Genomic DNA, 27715 nt, shown 5'->3' on the forward strand with positions numbered 1-27715 from the left:
AGACAATTCCTTTAAGTCAAAGACATGGTAGACACAAGTTCAGGGTCATTTGTATAAGCCTATCTGTCTCAGAAGATTTCCCTGTATGAGATTTACTAGATCAACCCACTTCCAGTTTTCCAGAGTCTTGATTCTTGTTACAAAGAACGGACTCAGTGTTTCCCATCTCGACTCAATACTTCCTGGCCTTCCTGAGCTGCCATCTCACCAGTACAGCCTACTCAAGCAGATGTCTCCAGGTTCTAGGATAGTCTGGGATGGAAAAGACCAGGGTTTAATGTCCTCCTGTATCCCATCTGCCCAGATGTGCTCAGAGCCGCTTCAATGCCATATTTGCTGAGTCCTGCTGTTTATTTGTTTGACTTTTACATACTCGATTTTTTGAGAGAGAGAGAGAGAGAGAGAGAGAGAGAGAGAGAGAGAGAGAGAGAGAGAAAGAAAGAAAATATCTTTGATGAACATCCAGGCTTTTTCCTCCCACTATTTGTAATGGACTTGAAGTTTCCTTAAATCCAGACACAGCCAGGATTTCTTCCCTTTAGACCACACACTTGAGAAACATGAACAGAAATTTACCAAATAAAACAAAAGGAAGGGAGGTGTTCAAAGGCAAAAATATGAGTGCTTGGCCCTGTTCTCCACAGCATCTGTATCCCCAAGGAAAAGGCCCGTCCACAGTGCTGGAATTTCCTGAGGAAAGGAACACGCCCCTGGCACTCACACGCCTACTCACTGGCCAAATGCACATCCCAGCTCTATTTCCTGCTCTGGGAGTTTCTCCAGTCTCCCTGGGAAACTGAGGCAAGACAAAAAGACGAAGAAAATTTGGGGAACTTGAGAAGGAAACAGTGCTCTGTTTGGAACAAGAGTTCCAACACAGTGTACAATCATGGAAGGCCTTTCTCCCTCCCTGGCTGCAAACCTGCAGGCTTTGAAGATGCCCATCAGAAACCCCATTTTTGAGGAAAGGGTGTGCTCTAAACCCTTTGCACAACTCTGGTGGACCTGGTTTCACCTCATTGGATGATAATTACATCCAATTCATCCCCAGAGCTGCCTGCTTTTCTCAGTTGTCAAAAGTGGAAGACCACAGGCCACAGGGATGCGCCTATTACTATTGTTTTGTTACTGTACAAAGCCTGCACCCTAAACACCTATCTCCGTAAGCAGGGGTGAGCACAGCTCTCAGGCCTCATCAGAGAAGTTTCTCTGCACAGTGGTTAACGAAGAAACTTGGCAACTGGTCGAAGTGCAGAGAAGTGGTGTCTGTGGAAGGCTCAATCACAAACAGGACAATGGTATCACACCCTCCCAGGCTCAAGGACCACGGAGGAAGAGTGGGTGGACAGACTGCAAGAGACAGAAGTTGGAGAGGCCCAAAACAAAACAGTGTCCTCTGGACACAACAGGACTCCTGAACTTCCAGCAGCTATGGCTGCTGCACACGATGAAGTCAGTCAACGGTCCAGGAGGGCGTGGGAAAGAGTTCATGAGCCCTGACTCGCTGAAGAGCTGTGGACAGTCAATGATGGCAGAAGGAGGGAGAGTCAGTTTTCTTTGAGGGTGTGGCCCCTGGTAGGTCAACCATGCTCCAGTGGAGGGGCCCACACCAATGGTTTGTGGACAGCACAAACTAGATTTGATGGATTATTTAAAGAAGAATAAAAAGGAGGCCATGAATCGAGGACTGAGGGGTAGACCGCGGACAAACTGGGGGTGAGATGTATCCATGTATCAAGTTCTCAAAATGGTAGCCAAAGATTATTTTTAAAGTAGAGAAAAAAAAAAAAAGAGAAAAGTTTCTCTAGAATCAAGAGAGAGAGAGTGTATGTATATATGTATGTATGTATATATACATATATATGTACAAACACATATACATATATGTATATATGTATATATGTATATGTGTATATATATACATACACACATATATGTATATATACATACATATACATATATGTATATATGTATATGTATACACACACACACACACACACACACACGCACACGCACACGTACACGTACACACAATATGGCCAGTGCTAAGACAGCTGTGACTCTCCCTTGGGGAGGCCACATTAGCATAAGCCTTATTTTCCGAGCACCTCTTTCTCTTAGCTTCAAACCTGTATTAAATGCATCTTCAATAAAATCCCCATTTCTGCTTCATCTTATTGGCTGAAATTTCTGTCAGCACCAAAACTTGAGTGGAGACACTAAAAGATTAGCGAACTCCCCTGGCTGCTGAGGCTGACGGTGTGGAGCTGAGTCTCTGTCCAGTCACCAGTAACGGAGCAAACAACTTGCCCTCTAGTTTGCCTTTTGTGAAATTAACTGAATGATGCTGGCTCAAACTAGTTCTCTTGTCCGGAGGTGACCAGGGCAAAAGTATTTTTTTTCCTCCGTGTGTGACGCTAACTTGTTCTTACACATTTCCAGAGTCCTGAACATATGACTCACTCTGTACTTCAAAACTCACTAAACCACATCTAATGACTTCTCGGGGGCACCTGCTTACGGTGTAATGATTGCCATCGGAATCCATCCACCACTCACAATGCACCTAAATTAATCCCTACCCATCCAGCCCCAAGATGAATGAGCACATTATCTGCAGGACTGGGAGGACTTAGTGGATGAGAACACTTGCTAAGCAAGCAAGAGGAACTGAGATCAAATCCTCAGAGCCAACAAAAGAAGCTCACCAAGGCTGTCTGTGTGCCTGTGACCCTAGCAATGTGAAGGCCCAAATCAGGAGGATTTCTGGGACTTGCTGGCTACCAGCCTGACTCAAGAGAGTAAAGCAGAGAGCAGGATACCCAGGGTCCTCTTCTGGCCTTAGTACAGGCACCTCTATACATATACTACACTAGATACACACACACAGTTTACATATTCATACACACACACCCATATATACACATACACATTCACACACTCACATACACACATACAATATTTTGGAAAAATACACAAATATAAATAAAACCATAACTGTCTAGAATAAGTCAAAATGTTATAGTAATTATCTACTATTACATAACCAATTTCCTCAAAATCCACCCTTAAACAACAAACTGGTTTTTTTTTGTTGCCTCATCGAGTTTCTGGGGTAGTAGAAGTGATATAGCTGGGTGGTGCTGGCTCCAGTGAACCAGGAGCCAGGATGTTGGCTAAGTTGAGCCTGGTGGCATAGGCCTGTCATCCCAGGCTAAAGCAGGAAGATTGAAAGTTCAAAGCCACCCTGGGCTACAGAGTGGATTTAATGCCTACTTGAGCAACTTAGTGAGACCCTGTCTCAAAATGCAAATGGGGGGGGGGGGGAGCTGAGGACGTAGCTCAGTGGTGGAGCACCTGCCTAGCATGCACGAGGCCCTGGGTTACGTCTGTAGTATTCTGCCATCACTAGAGGGAAGGGAGGCTTACTGACTAGAGCTAGAGACTCTGCCTCCAAGACGGCAGTCATATGACAGCTGACAGGTGGACTCGGTCTCTTACAGCTTGGGTCTTTTCACAGGCTATTTGAAGAGGCTTGAAATGAAGCAGCCAGCTCTCCGCTGAGCAAAAGAGCAGAGAGAAGCCACCTTGTCTTCCAAGACCTGCTAGGAAGCCACACACTGTTCTTCCTATAACAGCAGCCAATGTGGAAAGAGGCCCCAGAGGAGCAAGATCACCAAAGTGCAGCCACTGGAGGCCAACCTAGAACTGGGCTCCCATCATGCGGTCGGTAGCCTGACTTTTCTCTATGGCTGTAGACATTACTGTGTCCGTGCTGACTTCCACATAATGGGCTTAGAGCACATGACAAGTTCCACCTTCCAACTAAAATGATCAAATGATAATGACAAATTCTTCCATCAAATAGAAATCTAATTAATGATCTTGGCGAGACTTCAGAAAAACATCCACCAGACAGGGTTTAGAGGGTCAGAAACAGAGTGAAGCAAATTAAGCAAGCTTTCTGATAAAGCTTTTCCTGCCCAGATATTAAGGATTGTGCATCTATGATTCCACCCCTCCCCCACATTATTTAAATAGCTGCTCTCCAGTATTCCCTAGTTCCTATGGTTTGACTATATCTATACCAGGAAATGTTCTTGGTTTGACACCTTCCATCAGTAATCATGGCTTCTTTCTCATTCACACTTCTAGACTCCGGGCAATATTTGTGACAATCCGAAGAACTCAGAATGTCTATCCCACTCGGGAAGCCTTTGAAATGTTGGGAGATATTTGAATGCACACCTACTTTGGAGCAGCAGAACTTGCTCCATCTTTCCCAGCGACAATGTAGAGGGAAGCCTGTTTGTTCTGCACTTCACACAGACACCTGCTGCTCTGAGACTCAGCAGATAGCATCAGCCAGCTACACCAGATATCCTGGGTTCAGTCTCCAGCAGCCCCTAAAAGGGAGCAGGAGAAGCACACAGGCATGTAATGCATGTTACTCTGGCGATAGATGCTGGAGGACCAGGACTTCCACAAAGTTCCATTATAACAGAATCTTCATCACCTACGAACTCACCCGCTCACCCACTCACTCGCACCTTTTACAAAGTCAGCGTGACTATTAGAAAAGTCCCAAGCAGAATGGAACCATCCCTGGTCTGTACCCTTCCCCTCCTCTTCTGGAACCAGTGGAGAGGAAATGGGTAGTGATCTTATTAAAACCAGAGCGGGAGAGGAGTCTCAGAGCAGCAGGCGTCTGTGTGAAGTGCAGAACAAACAGGCTTCCCTCTACAGTGTCGCTGGGGAAGATGGAGCAAGTTCTGCTGCTCCAAAGGAATAAGTCCAAATCCATCTAAGAGTCTCAGCCTCTCCTCAGGCTCTGGATCCATCTCTGTTTGTTAGTCTCTGTCTCTCTCCTCTCTCCCCTCATCTTCCTCACCTCCATCTACTTTCTTCTTCTACCCTCTCTCCTTTTTCTCTTCCTCATCTCCCCCTTCTTCCTCATTCTCTTCTCCTTTCTCTCCATCCCCTGCTCAGTTCACTGTGTCTGTGTCTGTGTCTGTCTGTCTGCCTGCCTGCCTGCCTGCCTGCCTATCTGTCTCCCCACTCCCATCTCCCATAGTCAATAATCTTTAATGTTTCCCACAGGAATCAGTAAGATGCATCTCAGGACCTGAATGTCCTGCCCTCTGCTGCATACCCCGCCTCCGCCCCTGCCACTTCATCTCACCCTAGACTTTCCACCACCCCCAGCCCAGCCTCACTGACTTCACTAAACATCTTAACAGTCCACACTCCCTTCACAGGCCAGCTCCTTGAACATGCTATTTCCTTTGATGGGACCATTTGGTAATTTCTGATTTTAATGTATTTAACTCTGTTGGGATTCAGACCTGAGACAATTGGCTGGGGTGTATATTTAACCTAACAAAGTGGACCTGGCCTCTAGGGTCTCTGAGCATCCCTCAGTCCCTACCTGTTACGGGGCATGGCTGGCATACCCCACCCTCCACCCTGAACTTTCCACACAGGGGCTGGGCTTCCCTTCCCCAAGACACTCTTCTCTATATAATCCAGACATTTTGTGTTCTCTCTCTCTCTCTCTCTCTCTCTCTCTCTCTCTCTCTCTCTCTGCATGTATGTACTCTTTTTTTTCTCTTTCTCTTCCCCTTCCCCTCTGTCTCCCTCTCCATGGTGACTTCACCAACCTCACCAGAGAACTGTTTTCCAATAAACCTGCCTTCATATCCTTCAATCTTGCTTGAACTGGCTCATTTCACCGGCGGGGAATAACTTATCCAACTCCTTCCTGCCCTTCAGATCTCCATCACTTTTCCTTCCTGCCATCCATCAACTGAGAGCACTTGCTACAACGGAATTACATATTTACACGTATGGTTTTATAACCAATGACTGTCTCGTCTCTTTTGTTCACTTTATCCCTGTAACTCAGCATAGTGACTGGAACAGATGAATGTTTATAAGTGGATTAGTAATTGAACAGATCCATTCCACATGGTTAGAATTGATGTGAACTTTTAAACATCAAACCAGCTGTGTTGTTCAGTCCTGATCTTCTCCACCCTCCCCATTGCCGAGGAGAAGCAGGAAAACACTGGCCTCCCACCCAGCAAGCGTAAGGGTGCAATGAGGCACAGAGCATGTATTTTAGAGCAGGCTGCTCTGGTGTTCTGAGGGCAGCTCAGGTTTTGTACCTCTTTCTCCACCTAATTAAGTCTCCACACTTTCTCTTCACACTGCATATGAATTTGTAATGATTTTCTGGGTCAGCTGAAGGCTGTGTGTCCTGAAAGCCCTGTCCCCAGGACCCCACTGGGACCGCTGTAGAATGCATTCATGATGCTCAGTACAGTCAATAGATGCTACCAAATGTCCCACCACCATGGGGACAAGCCCTCCTGGTGAAACCCTTCAGCTACTCTTGCTGTACTGTAACACCAAAGCCAGCATCCTCCCATCAGCAGCAGCAGTAAACCCCTCAAGTCTAGAGAGTAGACCTAGCAGACAGCCTTTGGCTGATGTCCTTGGGAATAGTTCCTTCTATGAGGGCCCACCTCACACAGTCTTAACAGGGACAGGAAACTAACTGAGTTTTAAGGTTTGGGTGTTGCTGTCTTTTGAGACAAGTTCTCATTTAACCCAATCTGACCTTAACTCACTACAAAGCCAAGAATGACCTTGAATTCACAATCCTCTGCCTCCATCTCCTAAATACTGAAATTATAGACTGGTGTCAGTGCACTGGCTTTGTCCAGTACTGGAGATTAACCTCTGGATTTCATGCCTGCTAGGCAAACACTCCACCAACTGAGCTACATTCCCAGGTTCTTAATTTGTTTATTTTTTACATAATAAAATATATTTGAAGCAATTGGCCTGGCCAATATCCTTTCTCTATCATATGCTTAGGCAATTTAAACTTTGTGGCAACGTTTGCCAGGACCCTGCTTCACTGAAGATGCCGAGGACACAACACAGATTCACAGGATGCTAATGTCCAAAAACTCTTGAAGAGAAGACAATTGGTGTTTATTTCTATCGTCTAAGATTTGCTCCAATGACAGCACTTAGGGTGTGGAGTCAGAGTGAACACTCTGTTTCTGGGACTTTGCTATCAAGAGCAGAGCTCCACCTTGCTCTCCTACCCAGCTCAGACCACAGCAGCAGCGCCTATAACATTGAGGTCATTTTTATCTGCACATCCTCCTTCCCACAAGACCACAAAAGATTCTCAAGCCTATGGCTTGGCTGCCTTAGTCTTGGGAACCAGCACCGTGCTGGCACATGAAACACAGCCAGACACTTGATGACAGATGAGTCATTGCCTCAGAAAAGGCCATGGGGCCAGGAGGTGGCTTAGTGGAGGAAGTGCTTACTGCATAGCATGGGGACCTGGGTTTGACCCCAGCACCACCGTAGAATCTGGGCATGGCCATGCATACCTATTACCTCAGCACGTGGAGAAAGAAACAGGAGTCTCCTGGGGGCTCACTGGCCAACAAGCCTAGAGAAAATGGTGGCTTCGGGGTTCAGTAAGAGATTGTCTCAAATAATAATAAAGTGTTAAAGCAACTGAGGAAAAACACTTGGATCTGACCTCTGTCTTCTACACCATCCTGCACTGATAATCTCACCAGCCCCCCCCCCCCACACACACACACACATATACCACATCCACACACACAAGACACCCATATCTGGAACTCCTTAACACTGTCTTCTACAATCCACAGCACATGACCTGGGTAGCTCAGGCAACACACCAGAGTGACTCACAGGGACACTGTTTACTGAGACATGTCAGCTACCAGGTCTGGAGTTTCCTTGTGATGGGCATCAAGTTCCAAACGCAATGATTATCCAAGGTCAGAGCCATAGAACAAAGCTTTTGAAACCCACATGGGTGCCTCAGTTAAATACGTTTTAATCAATACAGGAGGTAGAAAACCAGTATAATTATTGAGAGAGAGAGAGAGAGAGAGAGAGAGAGAGAGAGAGAGAGAGAGAGAGACTGACTAGAGGCTAAAAGGTATTGTTTAATTTGTTGAGACAAGTTCTCACTATGTAGCCCTGGCTGTCCTGCAATTCACTATACAGACCAGGCTGGCCTAGAACTCAAAATGCCTCTGCCTCCCAAGTGCTGGGATTAAAGGCACACAATTATGAAAGATGCTTTTGGATATGAACCTTGGCTCCTACTTTTGCTAAGGACCACTCTTATGTCTCTCTAGGCCAGTGGTTCTTAGCCTTCCTAATGCTGCAACCCTTTAATAAAGTTCTTCATGTTGTGGTGACCCTCAACCACGAAATTAATTCACTGCTACTTCATAACTGTAACGATGCTACTGTTATGAATCGTAATGTAAATATCTGTGTTTTCTGGGGGTCTTAGGCAAAATCTGTTAGAGGATCCTTTGCTCCCAAAGGGCTACAACCCACAGGATGAGAACCATTGCTCAAGGCACTCCTGCATCTGTAACGAGACATTTTTCTTTTCCAGGCACCTGTTTAGAAACTCCACAGTTAATCCACTGCTCAAGAACTGTCATTCAATATAAATTGATTTTTTTTTGTTTTGTTTTGAAGTTAAAATGCTAAGGAAATTAGTTTTCATGGCTCCCCTTGGCTAACCTGGCTCTCTTAGAGAAGAAAGCAATGACATTTTTATACTGAGTTATAGTCATGTCTGAAGAGAGGCAAGACCACAGATCCCAAGATTAACACTGGATTTTTTTCACGTGACCCTTGGCTGACCTGCCACTTGGAAAGGACCTGCTCACAGACTGTCTTCTGCCCTGAGTTCCTGCCCTGCCTTCCCTCAGTAGTGCACTGTGATTAGGGAATAAAAGCCCAATAAACTCCTTCCTCCCCTGGTTGCTTATGGTCTTTATCACAGCAAAAGAAATTAGGACACAGAACCATGATAACACTTCTGCTGTGGTTGGGATATGTGCTGTCCCCTGCAGCCTGTTTGTTAAAGTCTCGGTCATCAGCTGCTGGCACTATTTGGGGAGATCCAGAAACTACAGGCTGAAGACCTAGCCAGAGAAAGTCAGTTACTGCGAGCAGGTCCTTGGAGACGTCTCATATGATTCCTCCATGCCCAACTTTTTTACATGGGTTCTGGAGAGCAAACAGGTCTTTACTCTTACATGACAAGCGTTTCACTAACTGAGCTCTCTCTCTCCAGCCCCTGAGTCTCTCTTGAGGGGGCTGGATTTGAGCTGACCCTCCGCTCCAAGAAAGCTTACAAAACTAGTTCTCTTCTGCATCCTTAATAGAAAAAGGAAGGTTAGAGATGAGAAAGAGAAGCCAACCCCATCACCATCGTGGTGTGGGATAATGTTCACTGTAATCCCATGCCAGCAGTGATTCATATCTCCCAATCTAAACCCTGGATCCAACCATCGCACCAAATCTAAGTAGAAAGACGACATTTCCATTTTAAAAATGGAAAACCTATAAAGGAATTGTCAGAGAACATTGCAGGAAAACAAGGAGCAAACCTCTGGGTAGTTCTTTAGAAGACTCATAGAGACCCTTGCTAACCACTTATGCAGACCCCTCTCCATCAGAAGGGACAGGGACCAGGCCACATAACAGCTGCGCCCACCACAGCTCCGCAGAGGAGGTCTGGCACGCTCTGCTGAGCCAGGAAGCCACACGCAACCAAGGCACTGGTGAATTCCTGTCTGCTGCGCCAGACGGCTGTTTATATCTATGATAAAAGAAAGATTACACAGGACCTGTCCGGAATATCACTAAAAGGTCCTTGATGTAATTTGCCAGTTTTTACCAAGAGTTCTACTAATTTAAGACACTCAGTGCTTGGGCTCAGGCCAGATAAGGTGTCTTGGACTTGGCAGTGATAGAACAGCCTTTTAGAGGTTTTTGGCTTGAGGCAGTGGCAAAATTTAGAAAAACTGACAAGAGGAGGCTGGGCTCCTAAGATTTTCCAAGGAAATGAACGCTGTCATGCAATTCACTTCCTTATAGAAATGTCAGCTTTTAGTCATCGTCTGGGATGAGGCCTCCCCAAGGCTAAATGCAAGTGAACAAATTTGAGAGATAAGTCTTCAAAATATAATCTTTTAAAAGATCATATTTAATCCCCTCACATCCAAACACTTAATAGAACATTCTTACAGATCTATACTAGCCTGTTATAAATAATGTAACAGAAAGATATCGCCTGTTACTAAGTTTACATTTAATGAATTGGGGGAGGAGCAGGCAAGATGGCTCAGTGAGTAAAGCCACTTGCTACCGAGTCTTAGAGTTCCGTCCCTAGATATGGAAGAAAGAGAAAACTATCTCCAGAAGTTGTTCTCTGGCCTGTATACTCTTGCCATGGCAGACACCATCTCAACCCCCACCACACCCCTGATCCTCACACAGAAACAGATGTAATACATTCTGATTTTATATATATAAAAAAAAGATTGTGTCATATTTGTTCAGCAGACATTTTAGAAGCAAAATTACCAAGAAACTCAAACATACTCAGACTCATTTTTCAGAGACTGCACAGGGATTTACAGAGCAGGGGAGTCCTCTACCAGATCTCCTTCACTGGGAAACCCCAGGGAGCCGAGCAGTAAGCAGGTGACCCAAGCTGGGACAGACTTTGTCTTCTGCCATCTCTGACTCTGAAGACACTACAGAGATGACTTCCAGGCACTGTGCTGAGCTCAAGGACTAAAACTGCAAACCACAGGCCCTGCAAGTGGGTTATGTGTGTGCTGTATGCCTTTTGTTATTTGAGGGGTTTGTTTGTCTGTTGTTTTAGCAACACTTAAAAGTCTGGAGGTCTCACATCAACACGCAGATCCAACTCATCCTTGAAAGATGAGATAGGAGAGCCTATCACTGCCTCTTCCTAAATCAATCCAGCCTTCAGCTGCTCTGTAGATACCTTTCTACCTGTGGATAAGGAGGCTCTCACCACTTACCAAACAAGCGTCTTTCTGCAGCAATGGCGGCTGTAACAGGGATCCATAGCTGGCCAAAAGGCAGAGTGTAAGTGGCCGTCCCAGCTCCATTTGGGACATCTGTAACAATACCTTGACTCCTAAGGCTCAGGGAACGTTTGAGGGTGTCAGAGGGTCAAAGTTCGTGAAAGGCAACTGCTGTGAGATAGTGCCTTCTAGACATGACAGGGATGCTGTACCCATGAGCCTTCAGCAATAAGGTCACCTGCACAAGACCACACCAGCTGATGCTCCAGTGTGGAAGTGGAAAGTCTAACAAGGTCCCATTCCTGGATAAAACGCTACAGACAGTTATCGCTACTGAGCAGGGAAGAGTTCCGTTTCTCCAGAGACAGCCTCCTAATAGATTTTCCAGGTCTAAGTGGTCAGCCACTTGTACACAGGGGACACTGATTGGACTCAGTATGTAGTGTGTATATGTGACAATATATATGTAACATATATTATAATATGTAATTATATATGCTATAGAGAATATATAGCTATAATAATATTATATAATGATAATAATTATAGAATGAGATGTCATGAATTCAAGAGGGGATGGTCAGGTAAACGCAGAATAAGCTGAAGAGGTGAGAGAGGAGTGGAAATTATGTCCATAGCACACACTGAGAGAAGCAGCTGGCAGCTAGAGCAGACGGCACACCTGTCTGAAACCTGTCACATTCCACACGGGCCCCAGCTCTCGCTGTTCTTACGACCCTGATCATCAGTGCTTCCTGTTTAGCCTCAGAAGCGCTTGAGTTTGCTGTTTCTCACCAAGCCAGAAAGAAAAGGTCTAGATAAAAACACCCTCTGTGCTTAAGGAAGGAGCGTCCATTACAGCAGGGCATGATGGGAACCTGGGTTCAGTGGAAACCCAAAGGTGTGAGTAACTCCTAGGTGTGTATTTGTGGGTAGGAGAACGGGATGGGGACAGGGACACAGAGGCAGCAAGGGCAATTCACAGGTAAGAGGATACTGAGGAGGCTGAGGAAGTGGCAGGCAGTCATTCCCCATGGGATGAGAAGTGAGGGGCTAACAGTAGCTTCCCCAGGGGACTTCTGTTGCCTGCCACGTAAACAATTTTGAATTTCAGTCTAGGACAGTGGAGTGCCAGGCAAATATTTAAGCAAAGACCAATTGGAAATTATTGTTTTCCATACATCATACTGGCGATGATATATGTATATTTTATGTATATGAATGTTTTGTCTTCATGTATATATGTGCACCGAGTACACAGTAGACACCTGTGGGGATCAAAAGCGGGCACTGGATTTCCTGGAAATGGAGTTACAGATGATTGTGGGCCAACATGTGTGTGCAGGAAATTAAACTCAGATCTTCTAAAAGAGCAAGTGCCCTAAACCACAGACCCATCTTTCCATCTCCTAGTTATACCTGAATCAGTGTTAAAAATAAAAATACTCTATGAACAGAAAAGTCACAATTCAGTAGCCTGGGTCTCCGTGAGTGATCCTCAGTTCCATACAACAAAGAGATGTCCTTTCACCTGTCACTTTCCCCCTCCTCACTTACACATCTACGTCAGCAGACCGAGAAGCTTCCAACTAAACAGTTCCCATTCTACATGTGGTAAAAGATTGATTGGTCTTCTGGTCTAACAGCTACAAACACTGCTCGCTAGTACCCCAAATGGGTCTCCCAGCATATTCCACATTAAACTTGGGTGTTGATGTAGGCCCTAAGGGTAAGAAAACAATGGTGCGCTCCAAAGGCAGATCGCTTGAGCCTATAGCTGCTGAGGAAACAGAATGTCAAGATCAACAACAAGGATACTGGGCTGTTGCCCAGATACAAAGATACAAAAACAGACATTTCCCCTCAAGGGACAACCAAGTCAGTTCTACCTGTCCCCCTCAAATTAAAACCAAATCTAAAGGGCAGGGGGGCAAACCAACAAGAGGCCTTTTAAGTATCTCAGAATTATAATAACCCCAAGCAGGCAGTTTCCCAGACTTTGCTGTTGTAATAGCAAACAAACTTATCTTTCACTTCTTGTCATTAGTAATTATCATGACATCATTGGGAATCAGTGAACCACCATAGGGCTTAGCAGGGTCAGGAGTGGGAATGGGGGTGGGGGTGGGGGGTGGGAGAGCTGCCGCTGTCATCACTGCAGACTGAATGGTATTTAGAGTCCTCTCCCCAGCACTCTGACCCTTTGTTTCAGGCACTAAAATATGTACAGTCTAGTTCTCAGTCCTTAAAGATGGTGTGGTATGTTCAAAGCATTTCCCCTTCAACAGCCAGTGTGCACCCTGCACCAAAAGACTGCCACACAATTGACAACGCATTCGTAAGAGCCAAGAATTCAATTAAGGGGAAAACTTATCTTGGAAGAGTTGGGACAATTTGGCCAATTAACCCTCTTTCAACTCTGCTGAGAAAAGAACATGAATTATCTAACGGAACACTGAGCAAAGCCCGAAGGAAGCAAGGACGGGACAAAGGGTTCCAGAAACCCAGGTCCTATCTGCAATTCTGCGCAGGAGCACAGTCACACAGGACCTTAGGAGTTGAGCCTTGAGGATATCCCCAGTACAGCTTTCTACTCCACAAAGCCGGCAGAAGCTGAGTCCACTCAATGCCTTAAAAATCTCACCCTTAAAAAGCATTTGGTCTTCATTGATGCGTGAGCTGATAGACTCAAGAAGTACGGGAGCTCAGACATCAATTTATCCCTTGTCAACAAGCTCATCACCACGGCATGACAAAGCCAACGGGAGTTGACTGGCATGGGAGAGTGGGTTCATCTCGACCCTCTGTGGGTAGCGGGCTCACCTTGGTTGCCTCCTCCACACTCTCCCTGAGGGCCTGCAGTTCAGCATCATACTGTTCCTTCAGCTTGTCCATCTCTTGGTCATGACTGGAAACCTCCTCCTTCAAGGCACCCTTCAAGGCAGTCAGTTCCCGTTCCCGCTTCCTCAAGACATCTTCCTGTTCCTCTTTGGCAATGAGCAGATCCTGAAGGTCCTGCTTGGCCTGCAGGAGCTCCTAGAGGGGAGGACAATTGTAGATCTGAAGAACAAGTGTCTGCCAGCAGCCAGCACTGCCCCTCCAGACTGACTACCAGGTGTATGGCCACCTACTCTGTCCCATCTGCATTCTCCTTCCCAGACCACACAGATATGGGGACAATTTGCACTTCTCAGAGCCAATAACTGCCTTGGGGCTTAAGTCTCAGTTTCTTTCCTTTTTCTTAATGATTGCCTTTTACTTTACGAGAATTCGGGTTTTACCTCCATGTCTGTGTGATGGTGTCAGATTTCTTGGAACTGGAGTTACAGACAGTTTTGAGGCGCCATGTGGGTGATAGGAATTGAACCCAGGTCCTCTGGAAGAGCAGCCAGTGCTCTTAACTGCTGAGCCATCTCTCCAGCCCCTGTGTCTTAATTTCTTTGAGATTTAACATGACCGAGTTCACTGTCATTGCCTTGGAAGAGTTTCGTTTCTTGTTTTGTTTTTCTTTTGTTTAACAGGTTCTCATGTAGCTCAGGCTGGCCTCAAACTTGCTCTGAAGCTAAGGATGACCCCTGACCTTGGGCTCCTCCTGCCTCTACCTTCCAAGTGCTGGTTTACAGTCATGCACCACAACTGGTTGATGTGGTGCTGGGGGTTAAGCCCAAGGCCTCATGCATGTTAAACAAGGAGTCTACCCAATGAGCACCCCCAGCCTCATGTATGTGCTTTTGCAGCTCATTTCGCTTCTGTCCCACGGCTCGGTATCCCTGCTGTAGCCCTTATGTGGTACTGTCGCCCTAGAGCTGAGCTTACTCACTGCCTCGCCTGCTATCCAGTCTCCAGGATGCTGTACGTTGTCCCATCTATACCTGCTCCTATCCTAGTGCTCAGGATAACATTTCCTATCTTCCTTGCCTGAGTAGAGCATGGCATTCACATGTTCCCCTCTCTCTCTGTCAAGAGCTCACAAAGAGACACAAAACTGAAGCCAACAGTTCAGCTTCAAACCACATCCCTCAAGCCCAGGGATGTCCCACCAGAGACTCAGTCTTTCTTTGTCCTGGATACCCCAGACTCTGGCACCCCAGCATCCCACTGAGGTGCTGTCAGCTGCTCCACGTTTTCAGCCCTGGTTCCTTTCCATTTCCTGGACTCTTGGCTACCTACCACCTTTACCACCAAACTTCTTCAAAGTGTGATTGTTTACCATTTCACAGCGCTCCTTAATCACCTGCCATGTGGCTTTTATGGCTCCCCTACCAAGACAAAATCACTGAGTGCCCTCCTGGCCCACTGCTTGCTTTCTTTCTCAGTTAACTTCCTTTGTCATACAATTCAGAGCCCCCGGCCCATGAGACAGTGCTGTCCACATGCACGGTGGATCTACTCACCTTAATTTAAAACAAACAAAGCTTAATCCCCCACAAACAGCCTGAGATAGACAGTTCCTCAACTGAGACTTTTCCCAGGTCATTCCATCACACCTCCGCATCTCCCTGGTCCTTCCTGAGTACCATACTCTGGACTTCTCCTGGAGCCTCTCCCCTGTCTCCTTAAAAGTCTCCTCTCCCTGGAAATCATAGAACAGCACACTGCTTCCCAGCAGCCACTTTCTCTACAAAGATCATGTCTGGCTTCTCTCACGAGATATCCCTAAGAACACAATTTTCACACTTTGCTTTCCTTGAGCAAGCTCCTTGACTTTTTCCCTAATATTTGCTGTTGTTGTTGTTGTGGTGGTGGTGGTGGTGGTAGTGGTGGTGGTTTTAAATTGCCTCTCATTTTTTCCCTGCACCACCACTCTGATGATTTACCAACCACAAGCTTCACATGTTCCACACAAACCTCAGATTTAGTGTGATTACAGTTTTAGGGGAATCTAGCAGGGGCCTCCCTCTCTGCTTCCTTCCCTTGACTCTGGACCACTCTCAGTTTGCAGAGCATCCGAGTGCAAGAGCAGGGCAGAGACTGAGTTCTCTTACCCTGTCCTTCACAAACATCAAGTCAGTTCTGCAACATCTAGATCCTTCTCTCCTCTGTCCAGGTTAGCTCCTCATCCCCTTCACCGGAGCATTCACCTGTCAGCACAGCCAGGCTCACAAAGGCAAGCTCTGAGCTGCCACCTCCTCCCCACCCAGTGCCAGTCCCTCTGCCTTTTGGAAACTCTTTGAAGATGCAATGTGGCTCCTCTGAGAAGTCTTCCCACAATCCCCCTCTAGAACAGTCTTCCACCCTTCCTCTGACAGTTTGCACTCTTAACCCCACGATCTATGTCTTGTGCATTTTCTTTTGTGGTTGTTTTGCTTGTCTCAGACAAAGTTTCATGTATCCTAGACTAGCCTCAAACTCTCAACACAGTGTGACCTTGAATGTCTGATCCTCCTGACTCAGCATCCTGGGATCAAAGGCATGTGTTCAGCACACCCATTTTATACAGTGGTAGGAATGGAAGCCTGAGCTTCATGCATGTTAAGCAAGCACTCTACCAGCTGAGCTACATCCCCAGCCTGTGCTCATCTCTCTTAAATCCCTAGTGAGAGAGATAAGCTTCTGGGAAAGATACAGATCTGCTTTTTGACAGTTTTGACTGGATCAAGAGCAACCAGCAGCACTGTCTGTTCTGTTCTGGGTGTGAATGAGTCACCCACCCTATTCCAAACAGCTGGAGTCTCAAGAGGCCAGGATTCTCTTAGTTCTCCCTTTCCCCACCTTCTGACTAAAAACACACCCTGTCGTTTCTTCTCCTGAGCTCCTGGGGACTTGGAGCAGTAGCTGCCACTGGGTCTCCAAGATCTTTGAGAGGACAGACTACTTGCCGCTCAAGAGGTGTGCCATTGTGGAGGGAGGAGAAAACTTTGGACCAAACTTTTTAAAATTAATTTTTTCAGTATGTTTTTGTGAGATGCATGAGATGTGTATCAGTGTATGTACGATGTATATATGTATGATATATATGTGTGTGTATGTGTGTGATATATATGTGGTGTGTGTGTGATGTGTCAGAGGGGTACTGTGGCCACACTACAGCTTATATACGGAAATCAGAGGGCAATTTGTAGAGTCCTTCTGTCCTTCCATCTTGACATTCATTCCATAAACTCAGGTTGCCAGGCTTACCAGGCAAGCACGTTACCCACTGATCCTGATCTTTGACCCTAAGTTACTGTTTCAGGACAAAGTAATGAGTTCCATTTAAAAACAACTGTCAGGGGAAGTCTTTCCTTTACTCTGAAGCAGTGGTTCTCAACCTTCCTAATGCTGTGACCATTTAATGCTGTTCCTCATGATGTGTTGAAATAAATTTATTTTGTTGCTCCTTGTAAGCTTACTGTTATCAACTGCAATGCAGGATATCTGATACTCGACCCCTGTGAAAGGGTTGAGACCTGCTGCTCTTGGATGAGTGGGTCCACAGGAGCAAGCAGACAGGTGGGAGAGCACAGCACAGACCAAGCTTTAACCCCGCCAGCACGTCACCAGCAGGCAAGGATGAGCATTGATGCAGCCTAGAGGCCCATCCCTAAGACCCCAAAATTCCTCATCCTAACTTTGAATGAGGGACCACTTGACTATCCCTACCCATCTCTCTTTGAAGTGGAACTCATCCATCACTGTTGCCACTGAAGATCTCTCTAGGACTTGATGGCGCCTCCAGCCAGCAACTTCAGAGTCACCCCTTCCTGCTTTTACTCTCACACATTTTTTAGTTGTTCTTAGATAGAGCAGTTCCTCTTCCCACCCTTATCTTTTGGGGGGTGGGGGGTGCGCGTATCTATGTTTGTGCTGTCGCCAAGGCGTGTCAAGGACCAAGGATTTGCAGTCCATTCTACACAGACAGGGTGTTATCTGTGGCTGGACCTGTCACTTAAGTGAACCATACTGTACGGATCCAATCAGATTATGCCTCGCCATATCACACAGCAGTTTCCAGAAGGGAGACCAATAGGCAAATACAGTTTCCAAAACTTCACTTCAATGCAGGAAATTGTAATCACATCAAACAAAGAGGAAAACGGTAACTAGGAGAAACTCAAACTATAAGCAAGTGTCCAGTAGAGAGAAATGCAACTCTCTGGAGACTACAGTCAGAGAAAACAAGGAGAAATCTGGCTACTTAGAATCACTAATTTCTAAACCTTCGTGCAGTCAAGAGGGGCCATGTGACAAGGAACCTGCCATTTCACACTGAGATGGTTTAGCAGGTAAAGGTGCTAACTCCCAAGTCTGGGCAGAGTCTGAACCTCGGCACTCACGTGCTAGCAGCAGAGAGCTGACTTCCCTCCCACAAGCTGTCCTCTAACCTTCACACTTCAGGCAATGACAAGGTCATGCCCACACCCACAGCCATAAAATAAATAAATAATGTAAATTTAAATAAACAAAACAGACAAACAAAACCCCTAGTGTATACGAAGGGTAGGTAACAGAAGATCTAGAAAAGCCGCTCGTGTTGGCACTTAATTGTATGAGAATAATGTTTCTAGAAACCCAAAAGTGACTACACTCAAGGTCAAGAAGTGTTCATAAATGAGAAGCCAGGAGCTCTGAGATGCTAACACGCCTCCTCTGACATCACACAGCTGGGAACGGGGAGCTGGCTTAGTGAGTAAAGTACTTGTCTTGCTACCACCAGGACCCTAGTTCAACCCCCAGAATGTACTTGCTTTAAAAAAGAAGAAGAAGAAGAAGAAGAAGAAGAAGAAGAAGAAGAAGAAGAAGAAGAAGAAGAAGAAGAAGAAGAAGAAGAAGAAGAAGAAGAAGAAGCAGCAGCAGCAGCAGCAGAAACAGCAGCAGAAGCAGAAGCAGAAGCAGCAGAAGCAGCAGCAGCAGCAGCAGCAGCAGCAGCAGCAGTAGCAGTAGTCAGGCTGGGTAGCAGGTGTATTCGATCCCAGCTTTTGAGAGACAGAGATAGGTACTCCTAGAGAACCCCTGGCCAGCTACCTAGCTAGCCTACTTGGCAAGTTCTAGATTTGTCTTGGATATCAAGATATACTTGACATTTGAGAAATGAGGTTTTCCTCTAGAACCTCCCCACACATATGCACATGCACACACTCGCATGCATGCACATGTATTCAATCTGTTTTTGTCTTATCATTCTCTCTGTCTCTGTCCCCCCTCTCTATCTATCTATCTATCTATCTATCTATCTATCTATCTATCTGTCGCAAACACACCCAGGTCACACAGCTGATAAACATTAGAGCAGAGGGTCTGGCCTGGATAGGACCTAGTACCTTCTTTTTCCCATAAAGTGACTACAGACCAGACCATAAACCACCCAGAAAGCTGAACACTGACACTGTGTGTGGCCTAAGTGTTAGCTGCAAACAGAACAGAGTGCTGTCTACTAGAAAAGGTCGGAAAGGTACACTAGGGGCAAGGGACTCTGGCAGGATTCATTTCTTTAAACTAAAGCAAAGAAACACAGCCAGAGCCTAAAACCACAGGAAGGAAGAAAAGCTGGGAGACAAAGGAAGTGCATCCCACAGGGAGCTGATGTCCCCTGTAGCAGTGATCCCAACAGCAGGCTGCTGAGAGATGGGCACTAGGATACCCCCATGGCTGCAAGCCCTGACCACAGAGAGGGGCATCCCACATCCACCGCAGTCCTGCATGCCAAAATGAAGAAAGCTACATCTGGCCCATGCCCATTGCTGTGGTACAGGTGGTTTTGTATTGTAGGAGTCCAACAGAAGTCAGTCTTTTTTTTTTCTGGTTCTGACGAGGCGCTTCTCAACCTGTGGGCTGTGACCTCTCTGAACAACCCTTTCACGGGGGGTCACATATCAAATATCCTGCATATCTGATATTTACATTACGATTCATAACAGAAGCAAATTACAGTTATGAAGTAGCAATGAAAATAATCTTATGGTTGGGGGGAGGGGTTTCACCACACCATGAGGGACTGTATTAAAGGTCAACGCATTAGGAAGGTGAAGAAGCACTGCTCTACCCGATGGCTTAGATGGTGTAAGGTGGCTGGAGAGAGTCAGCATTGCTCAGCCACTGTTGTTAGAATCTAGGTGACATTAGAAGGATCACAGTGTATGTTTATTTTAGAAGTGCCGGGCCCCCTTCTCTCTCCACGGTTTCATAGCCAAGCATTTCAGGGATGCTGAAGGACACGAGGGCTCTGTGTGAAAGGGCCATCTCTCAGCTCGGGAGTCTTCGTCAGAAACATCCGTTCATCAGAAAACCCACCTGGATGGCATCTGGACAGGTGTTGCATGGTGGACCTGATGCCACCTGAATGGGCATAAAAGGAACCAAACACTAGTCCTAAGATTGTTTTTGTATCAGAGCTGAAAAATGGGTCTCATGGGCGAGTGAGCCGGCTCAGCAGGTGAAGGTGCTTGCCACCAAGCCTAGTGGTCTGAGTTCAACCCCTGAGACTCACAAGATGAAAGGAGAGAGCCAACTTTCAAAAGTTATCTTTTGATCCCCACACATGAGCACACACACACACACACACACACACACACACGCGCGCGCACACACACACAATTTTAAAAGTCCTTTTAATTTTTTTTTTTTTATATCCCATGTAGTTCCCGGGAGCTGAGGATGTAGTTCATTTGGCACCACTCTTTCTCTCGTGCATGAGACACTGGCTTCTATTCTCAGCCCCACATTTTAAAAAATGAAAAAAATAAGCAAACAAACAAATGAAAACAAAATACAGGCAGAGTGGTACCCACCTACAATCCCAGCATGTGGAAGGTGGGGGCAGGAAGATCAGGAGTTCAAGGCTGACCTTGGCTACATAGTGAGTTAGCAAATTTGAGTCCGGACTGAACTACAAGAAACAGACCCTGACTTAAAAAAAAAAGTTTACAGACCCAGGAATTCTACAAATAGTAGATCTGCCCTATTCATCAGCTCTTAGCCTAACAAAACAGTACTTCTACTACCCTTTTCATTAAACTGTTTTGGGTTATTTTTGTTTGTTTGTTTTGTTTGTTGTTGTTTTGGAGATGGACTCTCTGGCTGTTCTGGAAACTCACTCTGTAGAGCAGGCTACCCTCTAACTCATAGAAGTCCACCTGCCTCTATCTCCCAAGTGCTGGCATTGAAGGCACACATCACTATGTCTGGCTATTTTTTGCCCTAATGTTATTTTACAGATTCTATGTAAGAAAAAGTGATGGCCTTCTGGGCTAAGGCGGAGCCAGTGGCATAGCATGTGCCTAGTGTGCATAGGGGCTTGGCTTCAGTCTCCAGTATCATAGCAAGAAAAGAGAAAGGTTTCATGAAAGATCTGGGCTGCCACACAGGCTCACCGAGCATCCGGGCGTCAAAAGTTTTCAGACAGTTCTCATTGTGGATTCGATGTTGATTGTGTTTTAAGAGTCTGTTCTCAGCCAAAAGCCATGAAAAACTTGGCCCCAAGTCTAATCTGTTATCAAATTTCTCCAGGCTACTCTTATTAAGATACAAAGAATGAGTGGAAAGTGACTAGGGGATGGGACCTTCTCTATGGAAACTGTAGACCGAATTGATAAAGCTGTTGAAAAGTCAGAGTAGAACAGTGAGGCAGACATGTGAGCCGTGGTCACTAACAGACTCTCCACCTCCCTCCTTCTGCAGACGGCTCAGGTCCTGTCAGCAATGTGACAAACAGCAAGAACCCAAGAACAGGACAACGTTAAAGACAAGATGTGCTCTGTTCCCATCCCAGCTGTGGCCTGAACACACACAACCAAAGCCAGAGTCCCTGTCCTCACCCCTACCAATATACAGGGGCCTACAAAGCTATCATTAAATCAAGTTCAGAAAAGTCAGTAGGGTGTGCTTAATCCCAGCACTTGGGAGGTAGAGGCAGGAAGATCAGAAACTCAAGGTCATCCTCAGCTACACAGTACGTTTAAGGCTACCCTGGGCTACATGAGACCCTATCTCAAAAAAATCAAGTAAAGTAGCATGCAGTTCATCTTAGAATTGCTTCATTTTGGAAAAATATGAAAACACTTCAAAGTAATTTAAATCATGAGAATTCTTCTATTGCTCTGTCATTCAGAAGTATGCTGCAAATGAATTGGGGGAGGAAGCAAAGACGACAGGCAGCCCTTGGCTGTGCTGAAGGAAAATATGCAAGAGCAAGATGGAGTGGAGGAAGAGAATGGAGAGTGGATGGAGCCAGGGCGTGTCAGCACAGGGCACAGGAGCGTCTTTTGTCCTCTGGGCTCTGAGGTGAAGTGCCACCAAAAGGCATAAGTCCTCTACTGACATCATCTCTGGGAATTTATCCTTAGGAAAAACTTCATTTTAAGGAGGGGCTGATGTACCCCAGGCTGGCCCTGAACTTACTACATCAACTGTTAAACAGACTCAGAGATAACAAGGGTTGAGTATTCGGACTCCTTTTATTGATACTATAGAAAACATATACACGTTAGCTACCATAATGGTATTATAACTATGTCAGCAAGTTCCGTAAATTCTAAAAGAGTAAAATATGACCTTACCTGTAATTTACTTCAAAGATGAATAGATGCAAGAACAATTAGTGCAGGAATATGTTGAAACATTGACAGCTCCTTGGTCTGTGCTGAGAACTGATATGTGCTAATGTACTGTTCTCTGTGTGTGAGTGTGAGTGTATGTTATGAGTATGAGCATGTAAGTGTGTGTCTATGAGAGCATCTGTGTAAGAGTGTATGTATATGTGTGTGAGTGTATGAGTGTGAGCATGCGTGTGAGAACATCTGAGTGTGGAAAAGCATGTATTTATTATGCATGTGAGAACATCTGTTGAATATGTAAGAGAGTATGTGAGTGTATGAGAAAGACTATGTAGATGAGTGTGTACACGTATGGGATGGGAGGGGTATAGGCCAGAAGTCACCTCTGATCTCATTCCTCAGGGTCTCCTTGTTTTCTGACACAGGGTCTCTGGGCTAGGAGCTTACAGAATAGGCTAGTCTGGCCAGCCAGCACACCTCAGGACTCTGTCCATCTCGTCTACCCCCACACTAGGATTAATCGTCCAGCTATGGCTTTACACAGTTTCTGGGGGGTTGATCTCAAGTCCTCGTGGTTGCCCAGCCAACCCTTTACCGACTGAGCCATCTCCCCAGCCTTTAGCCTACTACTCTTCTTACTTCTCAGCGTGGTTGAAAGTTTCCCTAAGACAATGATGGCCTCACAGAATCTAAATGGAGAAACCAGTAGATCAAGTGCACACAGCAGAAAATGGCTTGCAGCATCCAGCCCATGAAGTCCCACCTCTGAGGCAGGTGGGGCTCACACCTGGCCCACAGCCCCCTTACCTCGATCAGGGCTCCCTTCTCCCTGTCCTCCGATCGCTTGGTGCTGTCTAGCTCATCGTGCATTTCCGACAGCTGGTCCTGAAGGTCTCTGATCTCAGTCTGGTGCTGTTCCCGTTCCATCTTCACTTGGAACAGCCTGGCAGAAGACAACCGGAGGTCTGTCAGACAAGCTCCTGGGATCCACAGTCCTCACCTAGTCTGACCACAGGCTTTCAGGATGTTACATGGTCACCTGTACCCCGAGTGGGACTACAGTGTAATTTGGCCAACATGTCAGATAAGCACTCTGACAAACAAATGAAATGGGACAGACTTGTGGGGACAGTTTCTACCAGAAAGAGACCATGAAGTACTAGAATTAGGACACAGAAAATGAAGAAATGCCAAAAACCATGGAGAACCATCCAGTACTATAAAGGAGAAGAACCATCAAGTTAATGGTCAATGTTATCAGCTTGATTAAACTGAGAGGCTAGAAAGTGAATCTCTTGGGTGTGTTTGCAAAGATATTCCAGAAAGAAAAGCAGACCTTGATTCTAGAGTTCTTGCCACTAAGTTTCACAGGATAATATGGCTGGTAGAGCCTGGGAGCTACTTTCCCTCTCCACAGGCTGAGCATTAAGTGTGAAGATGTATCATTGAGACCAGCACATTCTGGAGAAAGTGCTCACATGCTGGGATAGACTGTGAACCCTATAGGCTGACACGTTTTGGAGGCTAGGCCTAGGCTTCTGGAAACCATAGTTCTTAGGTATCACACTCAAGGTTCCCAGGAGATACCTCAGTCACTATATATCACCCCTCAGAGCCCACTGCTTCTCCAGTCACCTGCCAGAAGATCCCCTGTCGGGGCTGAACCTTTATAAGATGACACGCTCAAGGCACACAACGGGGTTTAGTAATTATTAACCCCCCTGCTAATGTATCCTGCACAACTTTGTAGGAGGGGAAAAAAAGGAAAGAGGGGTGAGTCGTGTTGATAAACACTTAGAGGGCTGGGAGGTGTGAAAAGGACAAAAGGGTCTAGCAACACGTGACTCAAGAAGGCAGGAAGGGGCGGGGCTCCAGCCGGACACTCACTCTTCCAAGTTCTTCCTCAGCTCCGCTTCACTTTCCTCCAGCCGTCTCTTCAGGGTGGCTGTCTCCTCCACTTGGCTCTGGTGCCGGGCTCGCAGCTCTTCCAAGTCCTCTCTCATTCTTTCTCTCTCCTCCTTGATGTTCTGATGGTTCTAACATGGGTCAGTATGATTTTAAAATACCTCTGTTGTCTATCAATACTGAAACACCACCCCCCCCCTTTCCATGTCTGTCTGTCTGTCGGTCTCTCTGGCGGGATCTCACATAGCCCAGGCTAACAACAAACTGGCTATGTAGACAAGGATGATCCTGAACTCCTGATGTTTTTGTCTTCGCTTCAGAAGTGCTGGGAGTTCAGGGATGCACTACCATGCCTGGGTTAGGAGGCGCGGGGGGGGGGGGGGGGGGGGGGGGCTGGAAACCAGGGTTTTATGTGTGCTGAGCAAGCACTTTACTCAATGAGGGACATCTCCAGCCCAGAAGCCCACTTGTGAACACTAATGGAATCCATACACTTGTTCATTATTAAACAACTTAATCAAACCATGTAATTAAGGTTTAGAAGTTCTAGAAAGAATATGAAATAGTCATACTTAGTGAATTGAACACTTTTAAAATGAAAACACAAACACAGCTAGACCTCATTTTGCTGTTGCTGTTTCTGTTCCTTAAGTTTAGATGTTTTATGTAAGAACAACACATGTAGTTTCCTATTGGACCGCCTGTCTCTAACAGGATTTCATTTGCTCAAAGCCAACAGTGTCTGTATGCTCTGTTGCTTTAAAAAATTCTTTGGCTAGCAGCCTCCAAATTCAAAGGAATGTGCTCAGGGATGAGAGGAATGTTTCTTTTAGGGAGTGAAAATGACTTTCTCCTTACCTGGACATCTCAATGTGTTTTGTTTTGTTTTGTTTTTTTTAAAAAAAAAAAAAAACCTTTATCAACCAAGACAGAAATGGGAAAACATATAAGAGCCAGCTACCTTCATCTCCAGCTGCAGTTGCTGCTGTAGTTCAGATACTTCTAGGATCAATTTGTTCTTTTGATCCAATAGATTGTTGCCTTCAGAGGGAGAATTCGGAGCCTACAATTAATCGCAAAGATATCCTCGGTTACACCATGAGATGCTTTTCAGTTCTCCTCCCCCACGGTAATATTGGGGATAGAATCCAGGAGACAGCACCATCCTGAGACTCAATCGACCATCAGCTTCTACAGAATCCTCCCCACAGCTGACTGTGATGCTCCCTCAGAGTTTATTTTACATCTTTCACCACAGTCTGAGGGACTATTTCACAGATTTCCAGCGTGACTAACTAACACTTGAGGAAGGGGTGGATTTATTGGCCATCTTTCTGACATATTATGAACTATTAAAGTACTAAATTTAGAACACCTGATTTCCTGCTTGTGTGTGCATGTGAAAGCCCAAGGACAACCTTACCTGTGGTTCCTGAAGCACCTTTAAAAAACAAACAAACAAACAAACAAACAAACAAACAAACATAGTCCCTCACTGGCCTGGGGCTGGCTAAATAGGTTAGGGTGAACCTTGGGGAATCTTCCTGTCTCTGCCTTCCCAGTGATGGAATTTGAGAAAAAGAATAAAGTAGAAGGCAACTGAAGAAAGCTTCTAGTGTCGACCTCTGACCTCCACATGTATGTGCACAGATGTGAACAAGTACACACATACACTCTCACACACACACATACACATATACACATACATACCCATATACTCTAATATAATGTACACTACCAAGAGCAAATTCCAGAGTGAACTGCGGGATTTCGATTATAAACATGTGTGCTAATTAATATCTATCCATGATTAAAAGTGTACCCGAGGATCACAACAGGACAAGCGAAATCCCTGTCCTTTCTTCTCAGTCCACCTTGAGCTTAAAATAGCTCTAAATACACAAAGTTTACAAGGTTGGGGATGTAACCCAGTAGTACATAAAATTGCCTAGCGTATGTGAGGCCCAGGGCTCAATCCCCGTTGCCACAAAACAAAACCAACCAATGAGAATAATTTATTACTTTAATTCAAGAGGAAAAGAGTCCAATCAAAAGGATTGTGCAACTCACATCAAGTTAAGAAGCACTTAGGAAATTAGATATTATAAGCGAAAGATCAGCTTTGGGGTGAGGGTATTAGAGAAGTAAGAATGCCACAGAAAAAGCTATTTTAAAAAACACACCTTTCTGGTTTCTTAGATGATTCCTAAGCTATATTGTAAGCAAGGCAAGGTCCCAAAAGTTCATCAGAAAAAAAAAGGGTCTGAGAGATAAAGAAGCCAAGCAACCACCATAGGCTGTGCTGAGCTGAGAGACAATGGAGCACAACTCAGCCAACACAGACAAAGCCTGGTTAACATCTTGGTAGTCGCTTGACATCTGAGAAGGGACCATAGGTCATGCCATAGGAGCGAAAGTTAAAACGTAATGAGACCCACCCTCAGCAAAGCCTAAAGCAGCAGCACCTGCAGGATGAAGGTGACTTACACATATGATTTAGCTTTTAGGAGAAAATTCAACACCCTTTGGTGGAAGAGAAGACAATCCAGCACATGTGTAAGTTGTCATCTACTACCCAGCATGCACTTAGAAAATCCTAGACATTTAAAGAAGCAGGAAAAAACTGACCAATCATAGAGAAGCACAACAGAAGTAAGAGATGACCCAGACAGAAAACAGAGACCCAGAAGAGAAGGAGGGCAAAGAGCGATAAACAATATTCTTAAACACACAGAAAACTGTGAACAAAATGGACTTTTAAAAAGGTTCTCACACCAGTTAGAATCTAGAAACATGGTCAAATGGACATTTTAGAATGGCAACACAATACCTTAAATTTAAGAACTCATTAGGTGGCTCTTAAAAGACTAGTCCCTGGGGGCTGAGAGGTGGCTCAGTAATTAATGCTTGCCTGTGCAAGCAAGAGGATTCAAGTTTACATCCCCTAAACCCACGTGGGTGCTGGGTCAGTGGGTGGCTCGCCTGTAATCCCAGCCTAGGAAAGTGAAAACAAGACCCCTGGAATGAGCTGTCTAGAAAAATAAGCCGTAACAGTGAGTTCTGGGTTTGATGAGAACCCTATAGAGTGTGGCGGAAGAGGGCCCCAGGAAGATTCTCTATATCAACTTCAGGGCCTCACATACATGCACTCATGTACACCTATATACATTTATGTGTGCACACACATGGACACACATGAACATACATATACACACATGCACACCACAAACACACACCTGAGAAGAAAAATATCGTCCTTAAAGAAGGATGAAGAGGGTGTTTGTTTCAAGAATAAGCCTTTAACTTTAAAGAGAAGACCCAGAAAACAAAGTCAATGAATTTAAAACATGAAGAGAAAAGTGCATGGCTTTAATCTCAGCACTTGGGAAGCCGAAGCAAGTAGACTGC

General features: G+C 45.5%; 1 protein-coding gene across 3 annotated transcripts in view; it reads right to left on the reverse strand.

Moving 5' to 3' along the window:
* Cgnl1 (cingulin like 1) overlaps window positions 1–27715 on the reverse strand; it is a 148846-nt gene that overhangs the window by 65201 nt on the left and 55930 nt on the right. For all 3 annotated transcript variants that reach the window (XM_076926240.1, XM_076926241.1, XM_076926243.1), the window contains exons 5-8: window positions 25269–25370; window positions 24290–24438; window positions 23210–23345; window positions 13755–13967 (exon numbers count right to left, since the gene is read on the reverse strand). In XM_076926240.1, the coding sequence (XP_076782355.1) occupies window positions 13755–13967; window positions 23210–23345; window positions 24290–24438; window positions 25269–25370 (600 nt within the window). The remainder of the gene's footprint in view (window positions 1–13754; window positions 13968–23209; window positions 23346–24289; window positions 24439–25268; window positions 25371–27715) is intronic.

This window comes from Arvicanthis niloticus, chromosome 27 (genome assembly GCF_011762505.2).
Source record: "Arvicanthis niloticus isolate mArvNil1 chromosome 27, mArvNil1.pat.X, whole genome shotgun sequence".
Lineage (NCBI taxonomy): Eukaryota > Metazoa > Chordata > Mammalia > Rodentia > Muridae > Arvicanthis > Arvicanthis niloticus.